This window comes from Oryx dammah, unplaced genomic scaffold, assembly GCF_014754425.2.
Source record: "Oryx dammah isolate SB20612 unplaced genomic scaffold, SCBI_Odam_1.1 HiC_scaffold_10, whole genome shotgun sequence".
Classification (NCBI taxonomy): Eukaryota; Metazoa; Chordata; class Mammalia; order Artiodactyla; family Bovidae; genus Oryx; species Oryx dammah.
In genome coordinates, this window is record NW_024070194.1 from 18,983,713 (window position 1) to 19,009,879 (window position 26,167).

Consider the following 26,167-nt stretch of genomic DNA (forward strand, 5'->3'; position numbering starts at 1 on the left):
TCAGTCAGAGCTGCAGCCACAGGGTTTATTCAGGGTGGAGTAGGACTTGGGGTGGCGAGGCTCCAGCAGGTGTGAATGAGGAGAGGCCAGGATCGGGGTGGGGCAGAGAGCAGGTGTCCCTCTTCAGAGCCCAGGGCTCCAGCGTCACTCCTTGTGCTAAAGGGAGAGGGGTGCCTGAGTGAGCGGCTCCCGGGGCAGGGGGCAGGGAAGGTGCCCCAGACCACCCCTCACCTTGGGGCCCAGGGCATCCCGGGTGCGTGCCCGCAGCTTGTTGGCCTGGGTTTCCGCCATGTCTGCCCGCTCCTCTGCGTCGTCCAGCTCATGCTGGGCCTTTCGATACTTGGCTAGGTTAGTGCTGGCCTGCTGCTCCTGTTGACACAGGCAGGCCTGCTCACTCTCGGACCACTAAGACGGTCAGCTGCCCCAGAAGGGGCCGCTTTCTCCTGGTCCTCCAGTCTGTTTCACCACCGCTGCCCACGGCCCTCCCTACCCCTCCCCAGTCCCCACAGCAGGAAGGAAGGGCATGGAGCCACTTGTTCCAGAGGTGCCCGGGTGCCAGACCTGCCTGGAAGAGGAAAGCAGAGAGGTCCCTCAGAGACAGAGCTGGGTCTTGTGTCTTGCTGGAGCTGTTAGAAACTTGTCTTTCTTCCCACTGGGCAGTGGGGTCACTGTCCCAGCCAACACACAAAGCCACCATGGGGGAAATAGCCCAGAGATGGAACAGGCCTGACCATTGCTGGCATCCTCACTGACTGGGGCCAGCTGTATAAGTGGGGTGACCACCAGCATCCTGACTGGTACTAGGCCCCAAAGACCCAGAACCCCGTGCACTCACCGCCTCTTCAAACTGACGTTTGTAGCTCTTGACCTTACTCTGCAGCTTGTCCACCAGGTCCTGCATGCGAGCCAGGTTCTTCCTGTCCTCCTCGGCCTGGGCAGGCAAAGGGGATTCAGGTCTTGCCCAAAGCAGGCCAGCTCTAGGGCCGCCCCTTGAGGTGGTCCTGGTTACCCACCTGGTACACGAGCTCCTTGACCCGACGTTCGTGCTTCCGCACCCCTTTGAGGGCCTCCGCATGCTTCTTCTGCTCCGCGTCCAGCTCGGCCTCCAGCTCCCGCACCTGCAAGCAGCCAGCCGGTGGGCCTGGTGCCCCTGTCCTGCCCTCCCCAGGGCTGACCCACCCACCAGGACAGCAGGCCGGGAGGCGGGCCGCACACACCTTGGCCTCCAGCTTCTGCACCTGCTTCTTCCCGCCCCGGAGGGCGGCTTGTTCTGCCTCCTCCAGCCGGACCTGCAGCTCCCGCACCGTCTGCTCCAGAGTCTTCTTCATCCGTTCCAGGTGTGTGCTCGTGTCCTGCTCCTTCTTCAGCTCCTCCGCCATCATGGCTGCCTGCGGGGGAGGCGGCGGTCTAGTCATGAGGTGACGGTCCCTTTGGACTCTTCTCTGGCACCCCTAGCCCCAGCCCAGCCTCACATCAGTGATGGCCTTTTTGGCCTTCTCCTCGGCTTCCCGCCTTTCCTGGGCGGCCTCCTCCACTTCCCCACTCAGCTGGGCCAAATCCACCTCCAGCTTCTTTTTCTGGTTCAGGAGACCTGTGTTCTGCAGGGAAGCAGAGCTTTAGAGTCAGGCATTGCAGGCCCACACCAAGCAGGCCCCCGCCCCGCATGCTCTGGTGAGCCCCTCTGTGCCTACCTGCGAATGCAGGAGGTTGAGACGCTCGGTGGCTTCCAGCAGCTCTTGCTCCGCCAGCCGCCGGCTGCGCTCACCCTGCTCCAGGGTTGCCCGCAGCTCTTCCAGCTCCGCAGCCAGGAGGGCGGCCCGCCGCTCTAGGGCCTGTGCCTGCTCGCGGAGCTCTGCCGCCAGCCGCTGCTCCTCGTCCCGCCCCGCCTGCTCCTCCTTGAGCTGGGCCTGCAGCAGCCGCATAGCGGCCTGTGCCTCTGTGGCCTGGCGGGTGGCGTGGCCCAGCTGCAGCTCCAGGTCGTTGAGGTCGCCCTCCATCTTCTTCTTGAGCCGCAGTGCCTCGTTGCGGGCCCGAGTCTCCGCATCCAGGGAGGCCTGCAGGGACTCCACTGCCCGCTGGTGGTTGCGCCTATGGTTGGGAGGGACGGAAGGAGGCGTGGTGACCTGTGAGGAGCAGGGGCCCGGGCACCGCACCTGCTGACAGGTGCAAAAGGAACGCTGGAGATGTAAACCAAACTAAGTGACCGGTCTCTCCCTGGTTTCAAGCCCCTCGTGACTGCCTGTTGCCCATCAGAGCAACTTCACAGGCAAGAGTGAGGCTCCAGAGCAGACAGACACGGACTGAACCCTGGCTCTGCCTCTACTGCATAACCTTGGGCAAGTCCTCTGGCCTCTCCTCGGTTCACCTCTGAACTCTGGACAATAATCCATTCCTCCCCACGAAGAAAGTCCTGGGGTGGGGGACTAGGTGTCATGCCAATCCGCATGCACACGGGCTCAGCCAACACCTCCTGCCCTCTGGTCTCAGGCGGTTGGGACGGGAGAGGCTGTTGGCCTGCAGAGGAGGGCCAGCTCCCCGCACCTCAGGTTAGTACACTCCTCATCTTTCTCCGCCAGCTTCCGGTCCACCTCAGCCTTGACCTGGGAAAGCTCCAGCTGGATCCGCAGGGTTTTGGTCTCCTCCAGCTCCAGGGCCCCCTGGGGTACAGAGCAAGCCATGAGCCAGGAGGTCCACGAACGTGTGTTGAGAGAGGAGGCCAGAGGAGCCAGTGGGTTGGCGTCGCCCCACCCCTGACCTCGGCCTCCTCCAGCGCTGCCTGGAGCTCGCTCTTTTCCCCTTCCAGCGCCTTCTTGGCTTTCTCCAGCTCCTGGACGCTCTTCCCACTGAGGCCGACCTGGTCTGTGAGGTCACTGATCTCCTCTGCAGAGAGGACAGGGCACTGAGGGGCCACCCCGCCACTCATGCTGCAGCCACATCACTCCACCCCCCTGTAATTCCAGGGTGCCCCCGCCAGGGCACCCTGCCTGTGTGACTCAGAGGGAACTCCCAGTGACCCCCAGGGCGGCTCTGACCCCGTGGCGGGCCGCACCCTGCAGGTTCTTGTTCTCCCGCCTGAGCGTCTCCAGGGCCTCCAGGGCCTCCTCATGGCTGTGCCGCAGCCGGAAGAGCTCGGTGCCCAGGCTGCGGGCCTCCCTCTGGGCCGCCTCCAGCTCCCGCTGCATCTCCTCCTCCTGCCGCCGCCGCTCCTCCAGCGCCCGCTCCAAATGCCGCTGCTTCTTGTCCAGTGCCGCGGCCGCAGAGGTCGCCCGCTCCAGCTCCAGGGTCACGTCCTCCGACTCGGTCTGCAGCCGCAGCTTGGCCTTCTCCAGCGATGAGCACTTGGCGTGAGCAGCCTCAACCCCCTCCTCCGCCTCCTGCAGTCGCAGCGCCAGCTTCTTTCTGGGCCCCGGGAGCAGATGGGATGTGGGCGCGAAGCTGAGCCCCGCATCCTCCCTGACCCTACCCTGCCCTGAGGTGGTGCTGGCCAGGCCAGCAGGGCACTCACTTGGCCTCCTCCAGTTCCTCGGTCCTCTGAATGGCATCCGCCTCATACTTGCTCCTCCACTGGGCCACCTCGGCGTTGGCCTTGGACAGCAGCCTCTGCAGCTCGGCCTGGGCCTCAGCCTCCTCCTCGTGCTGCTCCCGCAGGAGGTCACAGTCATGCCGCAGAGCCTGCACGGCGTGAGCCAGTGCACTCTTGGCCTGCAGAGAGCCCGGTGACCTCAGCGTGGAGCTGGCCGGTGGCCCTGTGCCCCCGCCCCCACCATTCTGTGGCTGCCCACAGCTGGCCCACCTTGCTCTCTTCCTCCAGCTGCCGCCGCAATTCCTCCAGGCTCTGGGTGGCCAAGGCCTTCCCGCGGCTCAGCTGGCTAATCAGAGACTCCTTCTCCTCCAGCAGGCGGCTCAGCTCCCCTGCAGGCCAAAGGGGAGCCAGCAGGTCAGGTGAAGGTGGGTGGGCAGCACGGAGGCCCCACCGTGGCCTGGCCGAGCCCCGTGCCTCACCACTCTCGGTTTGCAGCCGCCCACGCTGGGTGCTCGCGTCAGCCAGCTGCCGCTGTAGCTCCTCCACCTTGATCTTGGCCTCGCTCAGCTGATCCTCATATGCCCGGCACAGCTTCTCGGCACTGGCCTGGGAGCCGGGATCAGGGATCAGAACAAGTCAGAGACTCACAAGGCAGGATCTAGGGCTGCCAATCAGAGAGACTGGAGCCAGAAACTAGAAGGCTAGATGTGTGCCCAGGAATCAAAGGGAGAACAGAACCCCAAGTTCAGGGTCAGAAATTCTAGGGCTGGACTATGGCTTAAAACATGGGTGTCAGAAGTGAGCAGGCTGAACTAGTCCTAAGGCCAGTGGGTCAAGATGAGGTTAGGATACCCGAGTCTGAAGTCAGCTGGGGACAGCAGTCACAGGTCAGCTGTTAAGATTAGGTGGTACAAAGGTCAGGGGTCAGGGTTGGGTGCTGGGATTCAGGACAAGAACAGTCAGGACAGGTCTGTGTTATTTGCTCAGTCATGTCCAATTCTTTGTGACCCCATGGACTGTAGCCCACCAGGCTCCTCTGTCCATGGAATTCTTCAGGCAAGAATACTGGACTGGGTTGCCATTCCCTTCTCCAGGGGATCTTCCCAACCCAGGGATCAAACCCAGGTCTCCTGCATTGCAGGCGGATTATTTACCATCTGAGCCACCAGGGAAGCCCAAACAGGATAGGGATGAGGTCAGAATTCAAAGGTCAAAGACTGAGAAGTTGGAATTGGATACTGGGTCAAAATCCTCTGGCATCAAGGCACAGAGTTTAGGAGGTAGGGTTTGAGGTCAGAACTGGTGGGGGGTTTCGGGCTGGGTGCCGGGTGAATGGGCCGGGGATCAGGATCAGATGCAGGGTCAGCACTAGTATGGTGTCAGATAGGCAGGGGGTGCTCGGGGCTCAGAGGGTGGGGTCAGCTGCTGCAGTCAGGAGGGGTTCAGTGAGGGTGGGCTGCTAATGGTGGGTCAGAGGTCAGGGTCAGGAAGGAGGCCGACACCTTGCCACGGGCCAGGGTCTCCACGTTGGCGCTCAGATCGTCCACCTCCATGCGGAGCTCGCTCTTCTCCTTTTCCAGCTTCTGCCGCACCCGCTGCAGGCTGTCCACCTGCTCGCCCAGCTCGGCTGCGCTGTCCGCCTGCTTGCGCCGCAGGGCCGCCACCGTGGCCTCGTGCCGCAGGGCCGCCTCCTCCAGCTCCCGCCGCAGCCGGCCCAGCTCGGCTTCGCGCTTCCGGCAGCCCTCGCGCTGCCCGGCCGACGCACCGCCTGCCTCCTCCAGCCGCTCGCTCAGCTCCTCCAGCTCCCGGGCCGCCTCTGCCCGCTGCTTCTCCACACGGGCCCGGGCCGCCCGCTCGGCCTCCAGCTCCTCTTCCAGCTCCTCGGCCCGAGCCTGGGGACGGGCAGGCGGCAGGGTCACCTCCATGGGCCCCTGACCCGGGTCCTTGCCCACCCCTGTCCCTCACGCACCTGCAGCTCCTTGATCTTCTTCTGCAGCTGGGCTCCAAGGAGCTGCTCATCCTCCACCCGCAGGTTCAGCTGACTCAGCTCAGAGTCCTTCCTGGAGGAGAGGGTGGGCAAGAGCTGGCCCAGGTCCTAACTGCTGCCCACCTACCTGGGGCCCCTGGGTACCACCCCCAGCATACACGCTGGCACTGTGCCTGGAGTAGCCCTCAAGACCTCCCCGGTGTTTTCTCCCAAGCCCCGGCCCTAGAGCCTGGCCCTAGGTGAGCCCTCTTCACCCTACGGTTCAACCTCTGCTGTGGTGCCACACTGACTAGAGTCCCGGGGGCAACAAGAGGCGGGCTGCAGGCTCGGGAGGCCCCCGTGCCCAGGAGAGCGGGGCTGGGCCCTCCCCACACTTACTTCTTGAGCTTCTCCTCCAGCTGTTGCTTGTCCTGGGCAGCGTCTGCCACCGACTCCTGCGTCAGCTTCAGGTCCCCCTCGAGCTTGCGTTTGGCCCGCTCCGTGTCCATACGCAGCTTCTTCTCTTGCTCCAAGGAGCATTCCAGCTGTGGGGCAGGATAGGGTGGGTGGGCTCCCCCCGTCCTGGCCAGCCCAGCCCCTCCGTGCAGCCCCCTGCTGTGGCCCCAACTCACGTCTTCCACCTGCTGCTCCAGCCGGACCTTGGCCTTGGCCAGCGCGCTCACACGGTCCTCCTCAGCCTGCAGGTCGCCCAGGGCCTGCTGGTGGGCCTCCTGCAAGGCTTTCTTCTCCTTGGTCAGCCGGACCACAGACTCATCCAGCGCCGCCATCTCCTCCGTCAGATTCTTCACCTGTGTCGGAGCCAAGGTCACCGTGGGGCTGCCTCCCCCAATTCTGTCCCGAGCAGCTGCCCCTTCCAGCCAGGGAACCTCAGGCGAGTCAGTTCATCCCGAGCCTCAATTTCTTTATCCTTCAGGGATGGTTGTAGCTTCCCCCTCGAGGGATTACTGAGCCCTTCCCCAGTGTCTGGCCGGCACTGAGAGATCAACAGATGCCAGCTATCTGGGGATTCAGGGGTGTTTAAGCAGCTGTTCCCTAGTCCTGGCTTCCTCGGGGAGCACCTGTGAGAACCTGAATAAGCAGCCCACCCTCCTCCAGAGCCTCACTTTCCCCTCCTGTATAATGGAGTCAGTCCCCCCAGAGTGATCCACACGGGCTCTCGGGAGGGTTCAACGAGGGAAGGCGCCTGGGGCACGTGGAGCTGGTGGATGACGATCGCTAGCATCTGCTGAGCACCTACTTTATGTGCGAGGCTCGGTGGCGAGTGCTCGCACAGACTAGTTACACACTGAATCCTCACCTGCCCTAATTAGGGAAGTGCTGCCATTAGCCCCATTTGACAGAGGAGGAAACTGAGGCTCACAGAGAGGATGAGACCTGCCCCGGGCCACACAGGTGTGGGACTTGCAGGTGCCTGGCCCCACCCCGGCCCGCACCCACACCTTATTCTCCGTGGCTTGCTTCTCCTTCTCGGCCTTGGCCAGCGTCAGCTCCAGATCATCAATGTCCTTCTTGAGCTCCGTGCACTCGTCCTCCAGCTTGCGGCGGCGGGCAGCCAGGTCTGCGTTCACTTCCTCCTCGTCCTCCAGCCGCTCGCTCAGCTCCTTCACCTTCGCTTCCAGTTGCACCTTGGACTTGATGAGCAAGTGGCAGCGCTCCTCGGCATCCGCCAGGTTTTCCTGCTCCTGGAGGGGGACACCGGAATGGCACAGAGTCAGGACAGCCGAGGGACCCCAGGCCAGGTCCTGGACAGAAAGCTCATTTGTCCGTGCCAAGGCCTGACACAGGTTCAGTTGGGTTCTGGGACCAAGGAATGCCATGCCAATGGCCTGTTCTGGGCCCTGAAGGCAAGCAGGTGCGGTGGGATGAGGGCACAAGTGGAGGGATGGACCCGGGGACAAGAGGGGAACCTTAGGCTGCGGGGCTACCCAGAGAAAGGCCCAAACAAGGGCTCAAGGAGAGAAGCCAACTGCCAGGTCCGCCCTCACTGCAATCGGGGTGGGGAGGGCCCTGCGGGGCCACGGAGGGCCCAGGCTCTCAGCCACTGTGCTGCTCCTCACCACCTGACTGGATAGCCGTCTCCTGCTCTAGCAGGCGGGTTTGTGAGCACAGGCCCATCTGTCTTCCCACCAGTGCATCTCCAGAGCTGCCGTGGGGCCTGACACTCAAGGTATTTGCCGAAGGAAGGAAAGGCTGTATGGACTTGGGGGAGGATCTGGACCCTTGATCTGTGCCCTCTGGTTGTTACTGTTACCTGGTGCCGGGGTTCCCGTGGCCGTTAACCAGAGAAGGGAGCCTGGCACTGTCTCAGGGAGGGAGCGGAGGAGAGAGCTGGGGAGATGGGGCTCCACGGAGGCTTTAGCAGGAAGCCATGGGGGCCCAGGGTGTGGGAGCACTGGGACACGTGCCCAGACTGGGTGGGGAGGTTGACGAGGAGGCCGCACGCAGCTATGAGCCCGTGAGCCTCCAGAATAGCAAAAAGGACCCAGGTAAAGCCTGAGCACCCAGCACAGGCCAGGCTGGCCTTGGCCGGGCAAGGGGCAGGGAGGCGTGGTGGGTCTGCCTGTGCTATTTCCTCGGAGCAGCCTGGGGTTCCCTGAGGATGCCTGGGGGTGGGGGCACCAGGTCACAGAAAGGAAACCCGCCCCTCCCCGCTTACCGCCTGAAGCTGCAGGGCCAGGTCATTCTTCTCCTGGGTGACACTGACGTGCGTCTCCTCCAGCTCCTGGCGCTTGGCCTCGGCGGTGGCCAGGGCCCCCCGCAGCCCCCGCAGCTCTGCCCGCAGGGCTGCCAGCTCCTCCTCAGCCTGCGCCGAGCGGAGCAGCGGCTTCATCTTGAAAAAGAGCTTCATCCATGACCAATTCTTGACAGCGTTGAAGGCACGGATGTTCCACTGGATGGTGAACAGGGCATCCCTGGGGAGAAGTGACCACAGGTGGTCAGCAGATTCACAGCTGCCCCTTGAGAGCCATAGCCCCGGTGCTCCTGAGCACCTCCCCTGGGCTGGACATTGCACCAAGCACTTCAGTGTGTGGTCGATGGCGTTAACCTTCCCCATAGCCTCTCAAATAGGTCCTAATCCTCTGCTTTACAGACAAGGTTGAGGGAGAAGCCCAGGGCATGCAGGTCTGCCTCTAGGGCTGGAACTCACAAACCCTGAATGGCCTGGTGGTCCCTGCAAAGGTCCTGAAGACGACACCAGGGGTGGTTAAGCCACTGATTGTCATATAAGGTCGGACAGTCTGGCTCCCATCCCAGCCTCCCATCTCCCCCCATGAGCCAGCTGACGGCTCTCTCTCTGCTCAGACTCCCCGTCTGGTGAGCAGAGATGGTCATCTGCCTTTTGCATGTGTGCTCAGCCTATTCCGACTCTTTGTGACCCCATGGACTGTGGCCCACCAGGCTCCTCTGTCCAGGGGATTCTCTAGGCAAGAATACTGGAGTGGGTTTGCCATTTCCTTCTCCAGGGGATCTTCCCAACTGCATCTCCTGCACTGGCAGGCGGATTCTTTACCAGGGGCACCTGAGAAGTCCATCCTTAACCAAGATACATTCAAACAAAATATCTTGCCCAGGGCTTGGCACATAAGACTCTTAGAAAACACAAGATGCCCTTATTCCCACTCTGGACCACACTCTGGGATGGCCTGGAATAGAGATGGACTCTCTTTCCCCACCTTCTGAGGGGAGGAAGTGGCAGGTAGCTGGGGGCTAACGGGCACACAGCAGAGCCTTGCCCCTTCGGAGACAACCAGCCATATGCAAAATCTGACCCACAGGACAGTACGACCAGGTTCAGAGAGCCTAGAAGTTCTGTGAGCTGGGGGAAAGTGGCTGACCCCCAACCCTGTGTCCCACCCCCCTGCCCCCACCCACCTGCCTCCAAGCAGGCGCTGGTACTCCAGGCGCATCAGGCGGCCCCGGCTCCGCGCCTGCAGCAGTGTCAGGACCTTGGCCAGACGCTGGTCGCGAAGCTCCTCCAAGACGCCTAGGAGCCCAGCCTTGAAGAACACCTGGAGTGGGCGTGGTGGGTATAACCCTCAATCGTCTGCATGACCCCCTGCAGAGTGTGTGCCCACACTGGGTCAGGACCCTAACTCCCTTGTGCCCCGACCTTGGTGTGGCCAAACTGGTACTGCATGTGGTCGATGTCCAGCGAGCCCAGCAACTTCTCTGTAGCCTTCCTGCTGTCCATGAAGGTGTCGTCCGGGATGGCGCTGGGGTTCAGGATGCGGTACCTGAGGGGGTGGGGAAGGGTTGGTGAGGAGAGTGCTGGGCGGGGAACAGAGGACTGGAGAGGCTGGCTTCTTGGAGGCTTGTTCCGGCTCCACTGAACAAGCTGACAGGTGACACTTGACAGCCTCGTGATACTGGGGGAGTGGGCATACTCTGCTTTAAAAGCTCAGGTAATATTTAAATGGCTTCAGTAGTTCTTTAAGAGGTGGCAGTATTTACAGAAGGCCTATGGCACTGTTACAATTTTTAACTTATAATTTTTAATACTTTATCAGTTTTTTGAGAAGGCAATAAAAAAGTAAAGAAGGCAATGTGTTACAGCATATCACAAACTGAAGAAGCATTGGGAGCGAATTGTGATCAACAAGAGCAAGCGTTCCGGCATGCCCACTTTCAGAAGGACACACTTGCACGTGTGTACAGGGCCATGTGGGTCAGGTTGTGGTGACCACACTGTGAAGGCAAAACCCTGGAAACACAAAAGGCCCGTCGCTAAGGGACTGATTACAAAGCACAGGTCACTAGATTACAGAATACTTCACTCCATAACAAAATGGATGATGCTACTTGTCATTACGTTTATCCAAAGTCCTAGAAGGCACAGTACCAAGAGTGGACTGTAATGGTGAATATAGACACTCAGTGATTATCACGCCACCATAACAGATGCCCCACTCTGGTGGGGTTCCTTGACAACGGGGGAGGCTGTGCATGTGCGGGGACAGCGGGACTGTGGGGAATTTCCTGTACCTTCCCCTCAATTCTGCTGCAAACCTAGAACTACTCTAGAAAAGTAGTTTTAATTTTTTTAAAAAAGGGTGATGATGCAGACTTATGTCTATTAACAAGGAACAATCCCCAAGACATGGTTACAGGGAAAAAACAGAACATGTGTGTGTGTTCTCATGTGTGTGTTCTCATGCTTGTGTGCTCGTGTGTGTGTGCATTCATGTGTAACGTATTTCTACAGACACACATGTATAATGGTCAGCGTGGATGGCCCCAATTACTTCTGAAGGGGGAGGGACCCGTGGACAATTGCAGCCAGACAGAAGTCAAACCTATAAGGGGAAGGCAGAGAGGCTACAGCACTGACCAAGCGCTCGTTGCCAGGCATTACATAAAGCCCAGTCCATGTGAGCCCTCGTTCAACTCCCAAACCCACACCTGGCTCTGCCTGCCCGACTTCCCTCCGGGGCCTCCTGCTGGAGACATTTCACATCTGACATGTTCCAAGGAGACTTCAATCCACTGTCCACCTACCTCCCCACCACCAAAAGTTTAAAAATCTGTCTTGGTTTCTTAGTAAATCTACCACCAACTCCCCAGTTGATAGGCCAAACACCTGGAAGTCACCCCTGTCTTTTTCATTCTCTTTCCACTTCCAGTTCATTAGCAAACCCTGCTGGCTGAACCTGCAGTATTTACCCAGAGCCTGTTCACTTCTCCCAAACCCACTCCCTCAGGTCTCACCGACTAGCATTTCCCACTGGGATGCCCCCCAGGCCCCTCCCCAGCCCTCCTGCATCCTCCTCGGTGCCCTTCCCACCCCACCCAGCCTTCTGCCTCCACCTGGGAGGAAGGTAAGAGGGAAGGTGGCTGGCGGGGGGAGCTGGGGAGGAGCCAGGGCTGGGGCCAGGAGACACCCACCGCTGCCGGAAGTCAGTGTAGAGGAGCCTGTTGGGGAACCCCTGTCGGCAGATCCGGATCCCCTCCAGCACGCCATTGCAGCGCAACTGGTGCAGCACCAGGAAGGCGTCCATGACCCCTGGGCACAGTGGAGGTTAAAGGAAAAGACTAGCAGTCAGGGGACACACCTTCATGAATTCGAGGCCGCACAGGCCCTGTGGAAAGGGATGACCCAGCTCTGGTCCACCCCATCCTCTCCCTCCATGTCCCCCCATGGGGAACCAGCCCCCGCTGGGGTGACTACCTGGGGTCTTGTTCTCATTGGGGACGATGCAACGGACAAAGTGGGGCTGTGTGGCCCGCAGATTGGTCATCAGCTTGTTGAGGTTCTCCTGGGGGAGGGAGAGGGGAGAAAGCACAAGAGGGCAGAGAAGCAGGATTGGAAGCCGCAGTGGACCAGCCCGTCAAGGATGGACCAGCCCACTAAGGACTGGGCGCCTCAGCGCTGGGTCTCTGCAGCGCCACCCTCTGACTCTCCTTGTGACCCTTGGCCCTCTTCCATTTGACCAGGCGGGCCCCCCAACCTCTCCCTCAGCCCTCCCACAGGCCCCGTAGCTCCCACCCCATCCCCCCTAAACCCTGCCCAGGCAGCGTGGGGACGGGAAGCAGCACAGACTTGCTGTGATGTTCACGTGGAGAGGAGTTAAACATCACTGCAAGTCTTAACAGCCGCCCGCCCCGGGTGCAGGGGACAGAGCAGGGAGCCAGGACCGAGTTGGGGCGGCAGCGGGGGGGCCTGCACGGGGCCTAGACGGGGCCTCACCTTGTGCAGCTGGGACACCGTCTGGAATGATGCTGCCTTCTTACGCTTCTCTTTCACCCCGGACTTGGGGGGCTCGGCTAGGACAGACATGGGGCCAGTCACTCAGGGCAGAGACCATCCCTCTGTGAGTTCCCTGCAGACTTGCACCACTTGGTACTCACTAGAGCAGGAGCCAGCGTAGTTCTCGTAGAGAGTAGCCAAGAGCTTGTTCTGCGACTTCTGGAAGATGGGGACCACCGTCTCGTTCAGTGGATCCTTGTTTTTCTCCAGCCAGCCCACGATGCTGTAAGGCACCTGCCAGAGAACAGACAGGTGCTGACCCAAGGGGCGGGGGAACCCCAGGAAGGGAGGAGAGAGGTCAAGAGCTGGGGTTTCAACAGGCACTTACCACGCCTGCATAGTGGACCACCTCAAAGTGGGCCTGGTACTTGCGCTTCTTGTCAGGCCGTGGCTGCTGGAAATTGGGCGACTTCCCCGCATGGTTATCATAGAGCTTGGCCCGGAAGCTGGCATCTGAGGCCTTGGGGAACATGCACTCCTCCTCCAGGATGGACAGGATGCCCAGTGGCTGGGGACAGGGTGCAAGCGTGAAGGGTCTCCATCAAGCCAGTCCATCCAGGCTGGACCGGACCCCCAATTCCTGGAGCCCCTCTCTCTGGGAGCTTCCCCAGACCCCCCCTACCTCGGCCACCATCTGCCCAGAGGGAGGCAGAATGGATCTGCACCCAGGAGCCCTGTCTTCTAAGAAAGAAAGTTTGTGGCTTGGCTTTCAACCTGCTTCTGACCAATTCGCAGCCCTGAGTTGTTCTCTTTGCTTATAAATGTGCAAATTCAAACCAGCACCCCTGTACCCACACACCCCCGACATCTGTGGTCTCACACTCTCCCACATGGTGCAGTCAAAACACACAGTTGATGTCAAACTCTGGCTTCCTCACTTAGTGGTTAAGGGGCCCTTAGACCTCTCTAAGCCTCAGTTTTCTAACCTGCAAAATGGGGACACGAATACTTTCATTGCTGCCATAATAGCAAAGAATTGTCAACCACCTGAATGTGCACAGGTAAGAGATTACAGAAATGCATGGGCATCACCTGCTGTGTGAACCACTGTGTCTTCTTCAACAAAGCACCACACCCAGAATACACTTTCAGAGAAAAGGTAGGATGAGAAGTGAGTCTGTGTCCATTAGAGAACAGAGATGCCAAGGATAAAGGATGGAGAGGACGCACGTTGTGGTAGGATTGGGGGAAATATTCTTTCCCCTTTATTTCTGATTTTTCCATTTTTCTTTGATTTTTCTTTCCTTTAGTCTTTGTACCATAGGAAAATATGTGTAATGTTTTATAAACAAATAAACACACCCTACCCTGCCCTGTAATTCTGGACAGTTCTGAGGGTCCAATGAAACTGTGTCTGCGCCAGGGCTTATTGTCAGCAGTACAACAGGGATGCATGCTCACACACGCACCCTGCTCACCAACACACGATCGCACTCAATCTCCAACACACCTAGTCACACACCCGCATACATTTCTGTTCATATACACATTACACACACACGCTCACAGCCATGCTCATATACACACGCTCACTTCAATGCACACGCACATGCATGCCTGCACACGCTCGTTCACACACAAGCACACAGGCACTTCCTTGCTGGAGTGACCTGGCCCCAGGCCCCACCTTCTCGATGAGGTCGATGCAGGGCTGCAGGTCCAGGCCGAAGTCAATGAAGACCCAGTCAATGCCCTCCCGCTTGTACTCCTCCTGCTCCAGCACGAACATGTGCTGGTTGAAGAACTGCTGCAGCTTCTCGTTGGTGAAGTTGATACACAGCTGTTCGAAGCTGTTAAACTGTAGAGGGCAGTGCCCGGCTCAGCCGGCCTCCTTGTAGATGGGGACATGGAGGCCCACAGAGAACAGGGATGTGCGGGACTTCACCCCGCCTCCAGGCAGACCCTCAGGGCTCCTGCCCCCACCCCCATGGTCCTCCACCCGGGAGAGAACAGCGCCTGGGGCCATGGGCCTGCCCGCACCTCAAAGATCTCAAAACCCGCAATGTCCAGGACGCCGATGAAGAACTGACGGGGCAGCTTGGTGTCCAGCGTCTGGTTGATCCGAGACACCAGCCATCGGAATAGCCTGTCATAGGTGGCCTTGGCCAGAGCCCCCACGGCAAATACCACCTGGAGTCACGGGGAGGCTGGGCTGGGACCCGGCAAGAGGCAGACCCTGTCCCAGCCATCCCAGGGTGGGCCCCGGCCTGCCGGCAGCTCACCTGCTCCACGCTCTGACCCTTGGTCACGTACTCATTCCCCACACGCACTCGGGGGTGCAGAAGGCCTTTGAGGAGGTCCCCGCTGCTGACCCCCATCAGGTAGGCAGCCTTGTCAGCACCTAGCAGGACACACAGGTGAGGTGAGGAGGCGGCCAAGAATAGGGGTTCTTGGGGGCTCTACTGGTCTCAATTTAGGGTTAGAAGAGGGAGGTTGGGGAGGTCAAGTTCAGGGTCAGCAAACTGTACAGCTCAGAACGGGGAGGGGCTGGAGTTGAGAAGTCACGGTTTACAAATCAGGGCCAGACTGAGGTCAAAGGTTGCGGACAAGGCTCAGGGATCACGGTCATGGACTGGAGGCTGGGATCAGGGTCAAGAGCATGACCAGGTCAGGTCAGGGTCAGGGCGCCTCACTCTCAGTGCCGTCGGCTTCAGCCTGCTCCTCCCGCTGCTTCTGCTTGAATTTCATGTTGCCGAAATGCAGGAGGGCCCCCACGATCTTATAGCAGGCGCACTTCTCCTCCACGCTGAAGCCCAGGATGTCCATGGCGTGCTGTGGGGGAAGGGAAGACTCAGAGAACTCTGGACTCCTCAGGGTCCAGCGGAGCCACGGGACCTGCTCCCCTCACACCAGACGTACGTCAGTGGCCATGAGCTCCTCCCCGTCATCCATGTTGTCCACGGTGATGACGCCCTGGCTGCAGAAGTGGTAGTCGTAGGGGTTCATAGACAGAAGCAGCATGTCTGGGGGACACAGGGCCGAGCAGGGGGTGTCGGCTGGGTTCACCAGCTCTCCTCCTTCCCCTGATCCCAGCATGGTGGGTCCTGGGGACTGTCACGGCAGGAGACTCTAGGGCCCCCTCTAGATTTTGTACCCGGAGTTTCTCTCCTCCATGCCAATGCCCAAGGCTTCTCTTTCTTTATGAGTCTGGGAAAAGAGCCACAGTCCCTACCTCTCACTCACCTTTTGACCCTTGCTATGGCCACCCCTCTGGCCCAGACCCCTGCTGGGTGCTCAGGTACCAGGAGGATCAGATTCTGCCCTCGAGGGGCTTGCAAGAGAGGTGAGCCAGGCCCAGATGGAGCCCTTGCTCCCCACTTGGTGCTGGGGGGACCCTCCCTAGTCTCAGGACAGCAGGAGAGACAACCTGGCCAGGGCAGCAGTGCTGAAATCCCAGGAAAGGGGTGGGTGGCTAGGAGTGCTGGGTCGCTAGGGAAGAAGGGATGTCACAGACTCCAGAACAGCAGGGGAACAGGCAGCCCAGGGCCTGGTCTGAGGGGGCCCGGGACAGGGTTGGGCAGCCCCACTGCCACCCAGACCTGCGGCCTCTGACTCCCACCCCGTCGGGCTGCTGGCCCTCACCCTGCAGCTCTGGCTTCTTCCCCGAAAGGATCTGGTAGTAGACGTGGTAGCCTCGCTCACCGGGCAGCTGGAAGATCACCCGTGACTTCTCCAGGAGATCTGGGGGAGAGGGAGGAGCTGGCCTACTGTCCCGAGTGGGTCACCCCACTAGGGCTGAGGAGCAGCGGGGAGGGGCTGGCTGGGGGCAAGGGTGTCTGCACATCCCCACCCCCGCCCCCGGCCCATCCGGCACACACTACAGGAGGTCTCTCCATTGGCACATGTGCCACAGTGTGGGAATGTGGTGTCTGTACACCAGTGTGCATGTATTAATGTGAGTGTCTGTGTAGGGGTCTTTTTTTTTTGGCCACATGACTTGTGGGATTTTAGCTCCCTGACCAGGGACTAAACCCGGGCCCTCAGCACCGAGTGCCAAGTCTTCACTGTCCTAACTGGACCACCGGGGAAATCCCCTGTGTGTGGCTCTCGGTTTGTCTGTTCTTTTATCTAGGCTGTCATTCCTCCACCCACAGACTGCTGCTTTCCCCCAGAGCCGTGCTGATGTGCCAGTGTGTGCAGAGAGCAGAGCCTCTGTGTTTGCACATGGGCCCGTCAGGGTGTAAATTATGACGTTTCCTCCCATCACCACCTGCCTATGCTTGTCCATCAGGATCTGGCCCTGCATCCTAAGATGGGGAGCAGTCAACGTGGGGGAGTCTCTCTGTGCATGTGACCTGGGCACCCAGTGTCTGCATAGCCAGACTGGGTCAGGAGGGATAGGTGATGACTGCAGAGACACACTTGGGGAGACCTTCCTGGAAGGACAGTGTCTCAAGGTGTCAGAGATGAGGTTGGGCAGGAGGGGCACAGGTCTGCTGGATGGAGGGTCAGAGAAAAGGCTGGGGTTGTGGTAGGGGGAGGGGCCAATCACAAGGAGCCTGACTGGCCAAATAAGGGTGGGAGTCTCCATCTTAAGGTGATGGGATCTGGAGAAGGTTTTTAGGCAGGAATTCGATGTGGTCAGATTAGTAGCCAAAAAAGATCACTCTGGCTGAAAGAAGATCAGGCAGAGGAATGGAGGCTGGGAGACCACATGGAGGCAGTGGGTAAGTTCCACGTGAGAGGTGAGGTGGCATGAGCTGGGCAGTGGCCTGGGGATAAAGAGCAGTGTCTGGGGCAGGTGGGAGCCCCAAGGACTTGATGAAACTTGCTCAATCTTAGTGGGAAGGTGCAGGCCTGGGCCTCTCCCATCCTCCTCCTTCCCCACCCTCTTCTGAACTCACAGCTGTCAATATCCGCAGATGCCAGCTTCCCAGAGGGACCAAAGTGAATGCGGATGAACTTGCCCTGTGGGCAGAGGAGCAGCCTCAGTCGGCGGCCCAGGCAGTGCTGCTCCATCCACCCAGGGCTCCCCAGACCTTGTGTCTCCCCGCCTCCCCACCCTCCTGCCCCAACCCCCCCAAGTCTCCCACTGAAGCCACTCACAAAGCGGGACGAGTTGTCATTGCGCAGGGTCTTGGCATTGCCAAAAGCCTCCATAGCGGGGTTAGCCTCGATGATCTGATCCTCGAGGGTGCCCTGGTGGCAGGATGAGGGGTCTCTCACCCTGTGGTCCTGGGTCTTAGCCCATCCCAGACCACCTCTGCTTGGGAAGGGGAAAGGAAAGGGGAGGGAGGGTCCCCAGGACTTCATAATAATTGCCTGCCCCACTCATACCAGCCCCATACCTACCCCGGTCTTCGTGGCCAGAAATTGCTGGGAGGAGAAGGAAGACAAAGTTAGAGGGTGTGAGGTCTCACCAGGCGGGAGTGTGGCAGTGGGGGAGTGGGGTGGGTTAGCAGGACAGTGAACGTTAGTCACCCAAATGTCACCCCACTCCCTATGCCTGACCCTCCACGGGCTGTTAGATGGAGAAATGCAAGAAATGGAACAGGCAGGGCTCTAGTCAGGGAGGGGCTTGAGGCAGGAGCTGTATGTGGGTGTCCCCTACCCACAGTGCCCCAAAGCTCTGTCTCTGGCCTCCTCCATATCCCTTCATTTCTCACAACCCCAGAATTGACACTGCCCCAAGCCCCAGAGGTTCCTGACTACAATCTACTCCCCTTTAGAGCCCAACTCAAAAGCCCCTTCCTCTAGGAAGTCTTCCCTGATTCTCTGAGGCTAGAAGAGACTCTTCCTGCCCAAACCTTCTGACCCTTGACCCCCCTGTGTGATGGCCCTTCTTCACACTTCTCCTTTCTATTATGATTGGATGCATTTTCACTGTACCACTATATATTGAGTATTATTCAAAATAGCCCCGCCAGGTGATATTATTAGCCCTAGTTTGCAAATGAGGAACCTAAGACTCAGAGCTGGAAAGTGATCTGCTCAAGATGACACAGTAAGTCAGAGGCATCCTGCTTCCCATGACGCCCAAAGCCCCCTGTCTCTCATCTAGAGGGACTTGCTGAACCAAAGGACTCCTCCCCACTTGCTCTCCTAGCCTCATCTTCCCTCCATCTACCCTTTTATCTCTTCCCTGCCCTGGATCCCAGCAGCCTGGGAAAAAAAGGGGGGAAAGGAAGGAATGGATTCTGGAGTGACAGGTGCCATGCCACGAGACTTTGGTGATTCACTCACCTCCAGGGAGCCCAAGACTTAAAAGTCCCCCTGAGCTGTTGCTGGAGAGACAAGGGCAGGAGAGAGATGGCAGGAGCCCTCCCCTGAGCTCCACCCCACACACTCAGCTCCAGGGCTTTTGAACAGGGCTCCTTCTGATAGATGTGATCAAATTTGGGGCAGAGGGGAGGCAGGTTGATAAGGTTTTTAAGCTACAACACCCATGGCCCCTGTGGGCCAGCCTTTCTCTCTACCTCCCTTGCCTGACAGCTCCCCCAAACCTCAAATCCATGATGCAGGGCTCCTTTCTGCCCAGGTGCCCCCTAGACTCACCCATTCTGGCTGTATCCCTGTCAGCTCCCGCCCTCCATTCCCATTCCTGGACCAAGCCCCAACTTTCTGTAGCATCCTCAGAGACATTTTGGGAGTTGGGAAAATGAGGTGGAGGGGAGGGAGGAAAGAGTACCAAAAAAGTCAACAGCAAAAACAAAACCAAACAAGAAAAACAACCACCACCACAACAAAAAACCAAAACTGAAAAAAAAAAAAAAAACACAAGAAAATCAAATGGGAAAACAGGAAAAGGCAAAAAGAAAAAGAAAAAAAAACTTTAAATGGAAAAAAAAGATAAGAAAAAGAAGAAAGAAAAATGCCCCAGAATAAAAGCAAGGCTCAACAAGACCAGGAGTGAGGGCTGGGTAGGTAGAGGCCTTAGGCTTCTGGAAAGAAAAGTCAACCTATTTGGGGGTGGGTGTGCAGTGCCCACACATCTCTAAACAGCTGACCATAGGGCTAGGAAGGAAAACTGCACCTCGAAAACAAAAAACTCCAAAATACTGGTCCCCCATTGTTTCAGAAAATTTCAAAAACCATAAAGAAATCATAGGGTGCAAAACTGCCCCTTAATCTTGACTGTTGAGAAGGCCAAGTGCCCTTGGCTCTGGCTGAACCTGCCTTGTTTGATTGACAGCAGGTAACTGGAGCATGAAAACCAAGAAACTGATTATTACTTCTTGGTAAAAACAGCCTGCTTGGTAAACTTTGAAAATATGAAGGTCGTGAAAATATGAAAGGGAAAAATTACATGAAATGTTGAGGACTAGCAATGTGGTCCCGCCCCTCTGCATTACAGATGGGAACAATGAGGCAAGCCTGGAACTGCGTCACGTGACAGAGAATGGCCGCAGCCTCTCTGGTCAAGCCTTGCTCGGGCCAGAGTCTGCCACCAGGGTGGGAGGCTCAGGCAGGGCTAGAGGCTCTGGGGAATCAACTTTTTTAAAAAAAGAAGAAGAAAAGGAGAAAAAAAAAGAAAAGAAAAACAGTGAGAAGCAGCAGGGAGCAGTGCCCGCGTGGGCAAGTCTTACAGCCTTCTTGCCCGGCCCGTCTCCCAGGGCAGCGACGATGGCAAAGTACTGAATGACTCGCTTGGTGTTAACGGTCTTACCGGCCCCCGATTCTCCCCTTGGACGACACAAACATGAGTCACCAATGTCTGTCTGGCTACTCTAATTCCTCCCACCCCCTAGCACCCTACTTCCCCAGCAGGGTGCCTCTGCCCTCCCCACAGCTAGCTCCCAACTCAGGAGCCCCCCAACCCAAAACTCCTCAGAGATGGGTCAAATCCCAGAGGTGTTTACAAAACAAACTAGCATAGATCATCCCAGTGAGATGAGAAAACACATGATGCCACTGTTTACTGAGCGCTAACTTACTGCCAGGCCCTGGGCCAAGTGCTTCACCTGAACTGGTTCATTGAAGCCTCAGGAACCCTGTAAGGCAGGCGCCATCATCACCCTCTTTTGATAGAGCAGAGTATGTGGCTCAGAGAGGTCACGTAGCTGTTTCTGCTGGGTGCCAGGTGCAAACATTCACCGGCTGACTCCTATAGCTCTGCAGTAGGTAAGCAGGACTGTCCTTTTTATACTGATGAGATTCAGAGGACCAAGGGCACCAGCAGGAAGTGGACCCATGAGAACTTGAATCCAGGTCTTTCTGGTTCCAAAGGCCTTACTCTTAACCAGCAGGCTGCACACTCACACATATACACACACTCACGTGCAACCGAGGTCCATATTGGCTTGGCTGGACCTAAACTTGGTATGTAAGAATTCTACCACTTTCTCAAGGAGGCAAACAAAGGGTTATAAATAAGATTCAGAAATAAGAAGCTGGTAATAAAGAGGAAGGGCTTTCTTGGTGGCTCAGTGGTAAAGAAGACTCCTGCAATGCAAGAGATATGGGTTCAATCCCTGGGTCAGGAAAATCTCCTGCAGGAGGAAATGGCAACCCACTCTAGTGTTCTTGCCTGGGAAATCCCATAGACTGAGGAGTGTGATGGGCTACAGTCTGTGGGGTCTCAGGGTCAGACATGACTGAGCCACTAAACAATAACAACAATAGAGGAAAGGGAAGGGGATCTCCTCCCCACCCCCGAGCCAGAATCAGAACTCCCAAAAGATCGAGGTGAGAGAAGATTCCAAGCCCTAGGAACAGCAGGTATGAGGGTGGGTGATCAGTCTGGCATTCCTTTTCTACTTCTCTGCTCAGAGCAGGGACAGAGAAGACACTATAATTTAGCCTCACCTGGGACACTGGCTCTAGGTGGTAAAACCCCTGCCCTTAGCACTCTGTATTCAATTATTCAATCTCGGGAAATGATCTTAGTTCCACTCCCTCCCTGCCAGATGGCCAGCATTTCCCACCCCATCTCCAGAGCCCCACACTCACGTGATCAGCATGGACTGGTTCTCTCGGTCTGGAAGAAAGGGGAGGAGACAGAGAAGTTAGCCAAAGTGAGGGACCAGCCACAGGTGGAACACCTGGGGTATCCTTGGCGCTGGGACAGCCCCTCCGCCACCCAGAGCCAGAAATGGGAAGGACCAGGTGGGAACCTTCACATTGCAGGCCACCTCCCACTTGAAGAGACAGAACGACTATGCTTCAGTATCCAGCGGGATGGAAAAGAGGGCAGTTGCGAGTGGAGGGAAGGGGATCCGGGAGCCGGGGGAGGGGTCTCAGGAGAGAGAGAGGACTCAGGGAGAGGAGTCAAGGCAGCCCTTACTGCGCAGCATGTCATTGTAGGCGTTATCCGCCACCGCGTATATGTGGGGCGGGGCCTCCGAGCGGCGCTTTCCCTTGTAAGCGGCTACCACCGAGGCTGTATAGACAGGGAGCCATTTGTAGGGGTTGATGGTGACACAGAAGAGGCCCGAGTATGTCTGGGGGGAGACAGTATAGATGGGTTATTGGAGGCCAAGTTCCCGTCCTCAAGCTCTAGCCCTCGCAAAACTATGATCTTTGCAAAAATTCCCCAAAATGAGCTGCCTAAGGTGCGACGCCACACCTCTGTGGCCGTCCTGGCCCCGCCCTAGCTCTCCCTCCGGCCCTCAGCCCCACCTCCACAGCCTATTGCCCAGCGACTCTGCGGCTTCCGCTCCGCCCCTACAGTCCCGTAGCCAAACCTCCTGCCCCACCTCCAGCTCCGCCCACCACCCGGTGGCCCCGCCCCCTCAGCCCCATGACATCACCCTACCCTACCTCTAGCCCTGCTCCCCCACCGCACACAGCCCCGCGCCCTCCCCACGGTCCCGACCCCGCCGAGCCGTGGCAATCGTTCTAGCCCCACCCCCGATGCTACGGCCCCGCCCCCACCAAGCACAGCCCCATCCCACCCGTGGCCCCTCCTCGTTTCCGGGCTCACATAGATCATCCAGCGAGCGTAACGCTGGCGCAGGTTGTGCAGTACGGATGCCTCGTTGAGGTGCGTCATCATGGCCATGTCCTCCAGCAAGTCGAAGCGGGGCGGGTTCATGGGCTGCAGCTCAGCCTCGCGAACCGTCAGCACCTGCCAGGAAGGCCATATCGTGGGGGCAGGAACCAAGTGACCTCAGCCTCTCACCCCTGTACGCCCCCAGACCCCCTTTCATCCAGAGCATGCCTTCCAGGAGCTACATGTCGGGGAGGCAGAGGAGCTAATTCCAGGAAAAGGAGGGAGCCAAACCTTCTGGTCTTTGGTCTCCACGTTGACTCTGCCCCCAGTGGCTTCCGACTTGACCTCAGCCTCCACGTAAGCCTCCTGTTCATCAGGTACCCAGACCCGCTTCTTCCCTGGGTTTCCGGGAGAGCATTGGGGCTTTGAAAGAGGCTGATGCACATCCAGGGGTTGGGGGCCCAACTGGGTTCCCCTGTCGTGTCCCTAGAGCTGTGTGCCTCCCAGGAGCCCCTCTATCAGGACACGGGAGTACCCAGGAAAGATCCCTCCAGACCCTGTGTCCTGAAAAGGCAGCAAGCACTGGGAGGTTTCTCTAGAGATCTCCTCAAAGGATCCCCTGACTGAAGTAAGGGTCCCCCACAGCCCTGGATTACACTTCAGTTCAGATGCATGCTTCTCTTGTATTTGCCCTGCGACCTGTGGAAAATCCCTTTCTCTCTGGGCCTGTCCCTCAAAGGCAACACATTGTGAGCATCGCCTTAGTTCTCCTCTGGAGCAACCCTCAGTATCAGGCACTTAATATTAGTGAGTTCTACTCCCCTATTTCACCCAAGACTCAAGCCCTGCACCTTGTAAGTCTGTCTTATGCTCCTTCCTGCCCAGGCAGCTGGTCCCAGAGCTCCAGGGAGCCCATATTTCATGGTAGTTAAAGGCATCATGAAAGTTAAAGACTTAGGTATCCTGTCACCTACTGGCCAAGTACCTTAGGACCAACTACATAACTTGCAGGCTCCAGTGTTAAAATGCAAGTCCTCTTGTTAAGAAATTATTTAAAATTTCAAGATGGTGATAGCAAAGAGTATAACGCCCCCAGTGCAGCTGCAGAGGTCGCACACCCATGAAGCTGGCCCTGGCCCTGGCCCTGGTCACCAACTCCCCAGGTTGTTGCAGTGATGCATGGAAAGTCATCTGCTCTGGGCCTGGCGCACAATAAGTGCTTGATACACATTGCATATTGTTATTATTGTCCTATGAGCAAACCGGGTCATAAATAGTCGCCTTTATTCCTGTCCCTAATAAACAGAGGGTTTGGCTCTAGGGAAAGCACTAAAAATAACTCCAGCACAGGTTTTATGGACACGTGGAGGCAGCCTGCACACATACCAGTCACTCTCATCTCAGAAGCCTCAGGCTCTGGCCGCAGACTGCAGTCACAGGAGGCAGGCGATACTGTCCCATTTTACAGAGGAGCAAACCAAGGCTTGCTCACAGGCACACAAGTGAGTTACACTAAGTCCCTGGGATTTTCTTCTTGGGGCTAAAGCTGTCAGGCCAAAGGGCTCCTTCAGACCCAAGGGGAGTGCCACCCCTCCCCACTCTTGTTCTAAGTCCTTAAGAGCTTCTCTGTGGCTCTGCCCACCTCTGCCCTCACTTACCATCCCACAGGACGGTGTGCACCTTCACCTGCTCGTGGTAGCCCTGGCGGAGGTAGCGCGCAGACTCCCCAAGTTCACTCACATCCATCATGGTAGTGGCACTGAAAGGTGGAGGGTGCAGCAGCAGAGATCTTGGAGGTTCAAGGCAGTCCAAGGCAGCAGGCACTGGAAGATGGCACGGAGAGGGGACTGAGGGCAGGGGCCCCAAACTGGGGTGTGATCAACCAACCCACAAGACCTGATAGTAGGTGATTCTTTGGTAAGCCCCCAACACATGCACGCACCCTCTCAGACACCAGAGCATCCTCTCCCACAGAAATGGAGAGACTTGTGCCAACCCACAAGCACCCTCACCCACCAGCCTGTCTGCCCTCCCTTGGGCTCCCACTCCAGCCCTGATCACCCACCTCGGCACCACGGTGAGGGCTGGGAGCTGGGCTCCCCCTTTTATTGCCGCCGTCAAGGTCAGCGGAGGAGAGCTATGTCAGCAATCTCCACGTGTCACAGCCCCCCCAGCCTGGCCACAGGACACAAAAGGCAAATTCCCTTTTATCTCCACCAGCTCGGCCCCTGGGCTATTTTTACCTCCCATTGTCAAGGGATCACAAAGGCGGAGAGGGACACTCGCTCCACTCAGAGACTGGGAGGTTGAGATTCAAACTGACAGGGGTAGGGACAAGGCAGGGAGAGATTTGGGAAGACTGAGGTGCTGGAGGAGAGAAACCAAGTCTCAGGGAGTCTGATATGCCCAGAAAAATGTCCACATGTCCAGGAATGAAGAGCAAGAAAACTCAGAGAGCAGGAACCACAGGATGCACTCTGGGACTATTTGGTCCAACCTTCTCTGTACATCCAGAAAACTGAGGCCCAGGGAAAGGAAAGCACTGGTCAAGTCTCACCAAAAAGCGGTGGCCGAGACCAAGTCAAAAAGAGAAGCAGGGACTTCCCTGGGTGGGGGAGCGGGGGTCCAGTGGTTAAGACTCCACACTTCCAGTGCAGGGGCCGCGGGTTTGATCCCTGGTTGGGAAACTAAGATCCCACATGTCACGTAGCATGGCCAAAATATTTTAAAAAATAAAGAAAAAAAGAGAAGCATAGAGAGTGAGACATCCCTCTCCAAGCACCTGGATGCTGTCGTTTCCCCTTTCTGCTCCCCTCTATCCCCAGTTCTCCCAGGTCCCCTGGGGAAATCACACAAGAAGAAAAGCAGGTCTCAAACCACAGGTGAAAAGGAATAACCTGGCTGAAGAGGAAGAAAATAGAGGGAATGTAGACCAGTTAGGAGCCTCCTTCATCCTGGCATTGAAGATTCACAGGAAGCCAACTTCCCACCTTAGCCCTCTCTTGCACCCTATTCTCATCAGGAGTTGGGGGTGCTGACACTCCCGCTGCCTTCCTCACTTTTGGGCTCTCCTTGTGCATCACCCCATTCAAGCCCTGGTGATGCCACAGAATTTTAGAGTCAGAAAATCAAAGGATCCTGGAACCTCCGACACTTGACACAAAGAGGTCCAGAGCCAGGATTCTCGCCAGGTATCTTGGGCTGAGCTCACAGAGATAAATCTTCCACACCAACAAGCTACCAGCACCAAATATATAGACATATCTATAGTCTATAAAATATATAGAAATAATTTCAAAGATCCGTTTCAACTGTACATTGTTCAAAACAGCCAAAACTAGCTAATGATGATAAAAGTGAAACAGTAGTCCTTTGAGGGAAAGTAAGGATGGGAGGAGGCACAGGAGAAGCTTCTGAAATGCAGGAAATGCTCTATAAACTGAGCTGGGCTGTGGCTACACAGGTGTGTTCTCTCTGAAACTAATCACGCTGTAAGCTTAAGATATATGCACTTTAAAATGCATTGCCAAGGACTTCCCTGGCAGGCCAGCAGTTAAGACTTTGCGGTTCCAAAGCAGAGGGTGTGGGTTGGATTCCTGGTTGGGGAACTGAGGTCCCACATGCTACACGATGTAGCCAAAATAAAAAAGCATGGCCAACTGTGGCAATGTCTATCAAAATTACAATCATCCAGATCCTGTTAGTAGTTTACCCTACAGGTACTCCCCCATGTTACAAAATGATACTGGTAGACATTTAGATTGTTCTCTTTTTGCCATTACAGTCAGGGCTGCAGTGAATATTCTTGTACAGTCTGATGAATTTTTCCCAAAATAAACACATCCTGTTCAAGAACCCAAAATTACCAGCACCCCTCCTCAAATTACTATCATCCCCCTCAACCTTCTTTCAGTTATCACTCCTTCACCTACTACTCTGACTTCTAAATATCATAGATTGTTTTGAAATTTATCTGTATTGCTTTCTTCTTTCTCTCCCCATATTTGTGAGAACATCATTTTTTTTTCTTTTTTTGTAATT

General features: G+C 57.2%; 1 protein-coding gene across 1 annotated transcript; it reads right to left on the reverse strand.

Moving 5' to 3' along the window:
- Positions 1-4: 4 nt before the first annotated feature.
- Positions 5-23,916, reverse strand: MYH7B (myosin heavy chain 7B). The gene is made up of 41 exons (XM_040247473.1): positions 23,785-23,916; positions 22,418-22,524; positions 22,118-22,261; positions 21,479-21,635; positions 21,145-21,172; positions 19,782-19,878; positions 17,548-17,571; positions 17,302-17,394; positions 17,100-17,163; positions 15,838-15,936; positions 15,115-15,218; positions 14,889-15,027; positions 14,478-14,596; positions 14,236-14,385; positions 13,883-14,053; positions 12,584-12,763; positions 12,357-12,489; positions 12,196-12,272; positions 11,677-11,764; positions 11,394-11,511; positions 9,622-9,745; positions 9,384-9,520; positions 8,167-8,422; positions 6,950-7,192; positions 6,122-6,298; positions 5,889-6,034; positions 5,493-5,583; positions 5,026-5,415; positions 4,003-4,129; positions 3,794-3,912; positions 3,506-3,702; positions 3,050-3,399; positions 2,756-2,880; positions 2,542-2,657; positions 1,692-2,088; positions 1,473-1,598; positions 1,218-1,388; positions 1,014-1,118; positions 836-931; positions 232-369; positions 5-156 (listed from the first exon to the last, which is right to left on the reverse strand). Exons 1-41 carry the CDS (start codon positions 23,873-23,875, stop codon positions 145-147), a joined length of 5,826 nt encoding a protein of 1,941 aa, XP_040103407.1. The 5' UTR covers positions 23,876-23,916; the 3' UTR covers positions 5-144.
- Positions 23,917-26,167: the final 2,251 nt, after the last annotated feature.

Coding starts and splice junctions, on each gene's coding strand:
- MYH7B (XM_040247473.1), bottom strand. CDS start 23,875: ATGATGGATGTGAGTGAACTTGGGGAGTCTGCGCGCTACCTCCGCCAG. Junction 22,262..22,417: donor TGGAGACCAAAGACCAGAAG/GTTTGGCTCCCT, acceptor CCTTCCTGGCAG/GTGCTGACGGTTCGCGAGGC. Junction 1,119..1,217: donor TGCAGAAGCTGGAGGCCAAG/GTGTGTGCGGCC, acceptor GGCTGCTTGCAG/GTGCGGGAGCTGGAGGCCGA.